This window comes from Priapulus caudatus, unplaced genomic scaffold (genome assembly GCF_000485595.1).
Source record: "Priapulus caudatus unplaced genomic scaffold, Priapulus_caudatus-5.0.1 Scaffold852, whole genome shotgun sequence".
NCBI lineage: Eukaryota > Metazoa > Priapulida > Priapulimorpha > Priapulimorphida > Priapulidae > Priapulus > Priapulus caudatus.
The window spans coordinates 68009-74783 of record NW_014577913.1 but is presented as its reverse complement, the minus strand read 5'-3'; the positions used below and the strand labels follow the sequence as shown (position 1 = coordinate 74783).

The 6775-nt window shown below is 40.1% G+C and overlaps 1 protein-coding gene across 1 annotated transcript; it reads left to right on the top strand.

Moving 5' to 3' along the window:
• The first annotated feature begins 501 nt into the window (after positions 1-501).
• Positions 502-4486, top strand: LOC106813991. The gene is made up of 6 exons (XM_014818245.1): positions 502-922; positions 1035-1185; positions 1369-2069; positions 2330-2543; positions 3054-3174; positions 3406-4486. The coding sequence occupies exons 1-6, from the start codon at positions 770-772 to the stop codon at positions 3509-3511; spliced, it is 1446 nt and encodes a 481-aa protein (XP_014673731.1). The 5' UTR covers positions 502-769; the 3' UTR covers positions 3512-4486.
• Positions 4487-6775: the final 2289 nt, after the last annotated feature.

The following is a 6775-nucleotide window of genomic DNA, read 5'->3' as shown; positions in this document are numbered from 1 at the left end:
TCATTACAACAGATTACCTATCATATATAAGATTTCAAGATTTCGAGATTTTTATTTGTGCTAAACGAGGATAAATCAAACAGTGGGAAAATTTTAAAACAGTTATAACTTTGTTAATATAATGCACGGGTATGGCGAAAGGACCTTGCGGTCATCGAATCAGCCATACACTATATAGATACAGTACATATTGTTTTCCAAGACACGATGTTGAATGATATTTACAATACATGACATGATCTGATGAATATATATATATATATGACTTCTTTACTAAGGTTTGTGACTTGCATACATATGAAACTTGTTATTTGAAACGCTCAACTTATCATCTCCCGAGAGCGCGTTCAGCAATGCCAATAGGTCAGATTTCTTTAAAGTTTAAAGGAGTTAAATGTTGGGAAGCTATTCCCATGGAAATGAAGACTAACTCATTTTATTTATTTAAGAAATTATATAGACAACTTCTTCTTAACAAGTATAAAAAGTAAAAATTGTGCGAGAACTGATTCATATTACAACTTACTTCATGAGTGCACCTGTTGTGCACCTGCACCTGCACTGCAAGGTGTTTGAATGTACAAATTTCATTCATGTACTCGTTTTAGGGCAACCCCAGTAGCCCATAAAACTTAAATTATGTTATGCCAGTGAGTCCATCTATACACTTTGTAAAATCTATCTTCACTATTTATATTTTCAGCTACAGAGAGAGGTTCAATAATTGGCATTAAATACTAACGACAATGAAGTAATCTCACACTGAAAGATGTCGGATGACAACCAAAGCCAGATGTTACTGTCTGGTAGTCAAGCCATGGCAGTTCCATCAGCAAGAAAAAGAAAACTTAGTTCCCTAGAAGTTGATGGGAGTGCAAGCTCAGAGGCTGGCTCAATCACCTGTGATAACCGACAAGAACAGGTAAAGCAGGTGCTATTTTTTTAAATCCATATATGTTTCTTATTTAGAATTGTTCATGTACTTATATATATATATATGTGTATATGCTTATGTCTTACATATTTCTTTCAAGGTCTTAAGCACAGTATCATGGGAAGAACAGAGTTTATACAACTTGTCCAAGGAGGAGTTAATCACATTAGTGATCCTCAGGGGAAAAGAAATAAATAAGGTGAAAGAAGAAAACAATCTTTTGAGAGAGTTCAACTTCCAACTTCAAAAAGGTTTGTGCACAATTTGAAAGGTGACTTGGAAGATATCAGAAATGTAGTATATGTGGTATTTAGCAGTTAGTAATCAAGATAGTAATAATCAAATATATCATCACAGTTTTATGTTGTTATAAAAACAATCTGCTTCCACTTATTGCTATTGGAAAAAAGTGGATTAACTTCCTTGTTTTTCAGGTCTTCCAAGCTTAAGTAGAGATCTCCTAAGAACTCTGGAACTAGTAAAAGAATCGCAACTTACCCCAAACACTGCATGCTCTGAAGCGCAGAACTATAGAGTTGATTGTGGTGTAACACTAGCAAACACATGGCCATATCTATCCAGTCACGTCAGTAGCACATACTGTCCTAGTGCCATACCTAGTCAACAAGATCTTCCTTCTCCCCCTGTTGATATGCGAAAGCACACAGACAGGTTGAGCCTTGGCTCCAGTGTGATATCGCCATGTCTGCCAGCTGGAAGAACTCTGCAAGAGACGAATCAACGAGACGACATGGCTGTGAATTTGGCTGTGAACCGCAGCGGTGGCGGCTGTAGCAGCTTGGCTAACAGTGACGTCTGCATGAACGTAGCGAATGGTTTCGGTGACCAGTTATCGCCGGCGTCGACGATTACATCCAGCATGGCGTCTGAGCAGATGCGCCCACCAGTGACAAGCACTCGCATCGGCTGCAGCAGCGCAAGCCGCAGCATCAACGACATTGCAAACTCCCTGCGCATCCCTTTGATGGCTGGGTCAGAGGGTTCCCCTAAACCTACACAGGAAGATGTCATCTCACCTACCAGCAATGCCACGAGCAACGGCAGCACATGTGTCTCTCCTATTGTAGCACAAGGACAGGATGATAGTCCTAGAGATAGAGATGAAGAAGAGATGGTTAGTAACAATTCATACACTGTCTATGACTCTAGATGTAGAGTATTGTAGAATGGATATATGTGCATTCAACCATAAAATGTGCTTTAATATGTGTAACTTAATTTGTGCTGTATGGCTTTGGGATTGTACTCCATTGATGCATGATTAATCCACGCGTGTGAAATTGTGTGACACACAGTATTTGCTGAATAGTACTATAGGAGACTTGCAAAGGAAAGATTACACATAATCACCATATCTGTTTCTGTGCAAATAAGGTGGAGCTGCATCCTGGTGTAAGCATACCTGCGCGTCAGCTGGAATACTGCAATACTGCATGGACGTACACACGTCTGGTACGGCAGCTGATGGTTGCACTGTTTGACCGTCAGACCCTGGCTTCGTCCTCCGTCATGGGCCGTCGCCCCACCGTCCTGAAGGATGCCGGAGCAAAGCCAGCGCTGGACCCCTGTAGACGCGATGCCATCATTAGTGAGTGAAGCCGTGCACTTCCTCTATGTAATAGAAGTAGAGCGATTTATAGTGATTTAAAATTTTGTCAATCCCACTCGAAATTAACAGGCTAAAGCATAAGCATACACTGAGAGTGCATACACCTGAATCGAAGTACAGGTGTGGTGGCACTGAATGGAACAAACTTGTCTTCAATTGTTTGTTAGATGTTTTACAGTAATGCAACGTGGACCTTTATTAATGGCATGTTGCTCCTTTCATTATGGTTTACCTTTGTGTATAAATATGCACACACACATACAGTAGTTACGACATGACACTCATGCACGTGCACATGCATACGGCACACGCACATACGCACGTATGCACGCACGCACGCACGCACGCACGCACACACACACACACACAATCCTGGCTGGTATAAACAGTGTAAAGATTTTTTGACCATACCAATTCTTCATGTTTTTCCCGACTTAATCCCAATGTACTAATTTGGTGATTATGCATGGTGTGCATTTGTTATTTAAGACTACGTGCAGTCAAGATTTTCAAATATTGATCCAACACAAGTGAAACAGGCCATGGCACAGAAATGTCGAGAGTTACATGACCAGTATCGCCACACATTGAGGGATGCGAGTGGAGACAGGTGATTGCTGACATAAATGCTGTGAATAGCAGCTACTTTCCGTGTGGTATTATTATACAAATATCTCGATGTCCTACAGTGTCATGATGTCACAGTAAGCACGTATATTGCCAGTTGGTTATAGCAACCTCGTGGCATAATGTTGCATAACACCAACAAATGTGTAAACAGTTGCGTGAGTGCAGCTACTAGGAAAGATTTGTACATGTCTCATGATTGATGATTCTCTAGGTCTGTGGAAAACCAGCTGCCAGTCTACAGTGGGGTTAGTCTACTTGCTATGAAGAATGAGTCGACTAGTCTTCATGGTAGTGATGATGACGGATTGGAATTCTGAGAATACTTACATCCGACACGCATATATACAGCAGTGAGTAGTTTAACGTGGACAAAGCTTGCTGCGGTGATTCACTAATAATGTAAATTGCTCCACTCGATTCCACGATGGAAGAATGAAGCTCTCCTACATTGACGTAATTAAGCCACCATGTGTTTTAGCTTTGTGGTGGTTAGACATGTAGCTATATATATATATATATATATTAGTCACCAGTAGAATGCATACATGTGTGCGTGTGCGTGCGTGTGTGCGTGTGTGTTCTTTATTGGTGAATCCTACAGCAATTGTCATACGAGCAATGATTAAAGATGGCATGGAAATATGAAAACTTACCGATTCAAATGGTTATATGATGATTGGTGCCAGTATTGATCCATGTCATGTGATATATCAGTGCTTTAAGTAAATGTTGTGATAGGCAGGCATCTCAATATATTCATAGTCTCTCTAGTTTAATAAAATTTTGAAAAAAACTTGTGATATTCACAACTTTATTACCTTCTGAACTGCTGAAACTGCTCTTCAACATCAAGGCAAATTCAATACAGGCTTCCTGCACGAACTCATTTTCACACCATTTCTCTGGAAATGGTTACGTTGAGCATTTTCAGTTCATGCAACTCAGTGCATTGATTTATAAGACCTTTTTGTGACCTATCAGCTGTAACGCTAGACAGTGCTCTGCAGGGCAGGCAGACTCTGCATTGTCTAAAACCACTTAGGTACATATTTACAGGAGCATATATATTGGGGCTTCAAATTCTTTAAGTACTATCTATGTGACAGCAACAGGCAGAAAAGTTTTGCATGTTGAAGGGTTCAAGCAGAACAACATTCATTATCACACTACCTAAAAGTCTGCATATTTGCGTTTGATTTGAAGATACAGCAGCAAAAATAGACTGTTCTTTGTTGGCTTAAAGGAACAGTAGCCTCTAGGATTTTACTGCACACAACTGTACTTAGGCCATCATTTTTTATTTTGTTGGTTTACAGAATTTTTGTTGTTGTTGACTCGGTAGGGTAAAAAAAAAAAAAAAAAAATGTTTTGTCAGATCAAACAAGTCAAAATACAGTGATACTGTTATACATGATATTAAAGTATTTTAATAAAACTAAATGAAAACAAAACTCAACTTGTAATTATTTTTACTTTTATTATAAACTATTTGTTTATGAAATGCTTTTGTTTTTTACATTTAAATTTTTTTTATTCATATTTCTTAGAGAAAAGGTCGGCGGGAATAAAAAAATACAGATTTTCAATTTTTATTTTTTTTGTTTTTCTTGAAAATTCGGGTCGGCGGATCTGTAAACCAACAAAATAAAAAATTCTCGCCTTACTGTATAACAAATCGTCTATACCCACACGTATTTGTTACCAGATACCTAATTTAATTGTTATAATTATTTACACATCAACGCTACGAAATTTGAACGGCGCCATGACACCCACGACCGTGCTGCCGCCCCGAAAAAGTTGCGTATTTAACAATTTATTTTGCAGGTTACAGACCGAGGGCTAATCACAAAAGTGCAATTATATTTATACCTAAATGCTATTTAACCGAACGATATTCATTTTAGGGCAAATTTTTTTTTTGCTGTTAGATATTCGAATGCAAGGGTCGTTTGAATTAAGCGTGAGACTGCTGAGACTGTTCCGTTGCTGGAATACTGTATACGATTTAAGATTCTTGCACCATTTCCAGTTTACCTGCGACTTCTTATTATTGGCGCGATAGACCCTATATACAGCTATAGGTTCTCCTTGCACATATTATTGCCACGAGCCGGCAATGACGCACAGGCCATCATCAAATAAGATACTAAATACAGCATGCCAAGTTGCGCATCAGATACAGACATCATGATTGTAGCAAGCAGCTTTTGAGGGACAACAACAGGAGTAGGACGGACATGTCGCTCTATTCACGCTCTCCCGATATCATTGTACGAAGCGCACGTGCCGTAGGACAGCGTGATGGGAAAGACATGTCAACTTATTGAAAAAAACTAAACATTTTTAAACGCGCGTCTAGCTATTTTGTGCGGCGGCCCATGTATTGTCGTATTCTACCAGTCACGCCGATACACACCGTAGCCTACCAATCTCTCTGTGTCTGCCTGGACCAATGCTTTAAACGACAATTGGTTTTATTTGGTTAGTGCTTTTTCGTCACTAAATTGAAAGGAGATAGATCATAGCAGCAAGACGGAGCATTCATAATTACAGAGCAGTGACAGCAAGATCCATTGCGTTAGTTACATCTTTACAGCTCTTAGTCACTGTGGGTGCAAAACGGAGCCACAGATGTCGCGTGTCTATTTTTTCTCTTAATTTATCAGATTTCTTAGCTGCAGTCACTGTGCCGACAGCTAAGATATCGGTCGCTATAGTGAATTCCGCTAAATCCTAACTGTAAGCAATGAACGAGACAAGTAAGAAGAACAGGGCAGTCGGTGCGTCAGCGTCTGATATAGATGCTGATGCTGAGGATGACATCGTCGCGACACAAACGGTTGACAGCGAAGCCGCGACCAGCGACGCAGGTGACAGTTGTGCCGCCATCCGCCATGGGAACGCGTCCACAAGCAGCCAGCAAGAAAGCTCGACAAACGTGGAAACCATCAATAACCCGGGAAACAGAGAGAGCAGGGCAACTCTGTCACACACCGATCACGGCTGGGCGTGGATGGTGCTGGCTGGTTCGTGCATCAATACCTTCGTGCTCGGCGCTACGAAATCGTGTTTCTCCGTGCTCTTCGTAGAATTCCTCAATATATTTCAGGAGGATAAAAGTTCGATCGCTCTCGTAGGATCGCTGCAAGCTGGCATAACATGGATGGGAGGTATGCTGAAGAATTCACTCTCTGACTAGCTATACGTATTTATTTCAAAGACGTATGTTAAACGTCTTCACTGCTACAGGACGGTGTTTACAGTGCAACTATAGAGAGAATAATTATAGATATTAAATGTTTTTAAACGGTCTACCAATGCCGTACGTCACCAAATACGTTATTTAAAATTATTGTTTCTCGTTATATTAATACGATGTATTTTATTGCTTCTACATAATGCTCTTATTAAGCTTCCGCGGCAATACAATTGGCCATATTGATAATATCCTAAATCTATAGCGCATTTCTACATAGTTTCTTGTATGATATCTCACGACAAGAAACAAAGAGAGAGAGAGAGAGAGAGAGAGAGAGTGTGTGTGTGTGTGTGTGTGTGTGTGTGTGTGTGTGTGTGTG

Excerpts from the sequence above, each read along its gene's own strand:
- LOC106813991 (XM_014818245.1), top strand. The coding sequence starts at position 770 with ATGTCGGATGACAACCAAAGCCAGATGTTACTGTCTGGTAGTCAAGCC. Across the intron at positions 2,070-2,329 it reads ATAGAGATGAAGAAGAGATG|GTGGAGCTGCATCCTGGTGT; the intron begins GTTAGTAACAAT and ends TGTGCAAATAAG. Across the intron at positions 3,175-3,405 it reads AGGGATGCGAGTGGAGACAG|GTCTGTGGAAAACCAGCTGC; the intron begins GTGATTGCTGAC and ends ATGATTCTCTAG.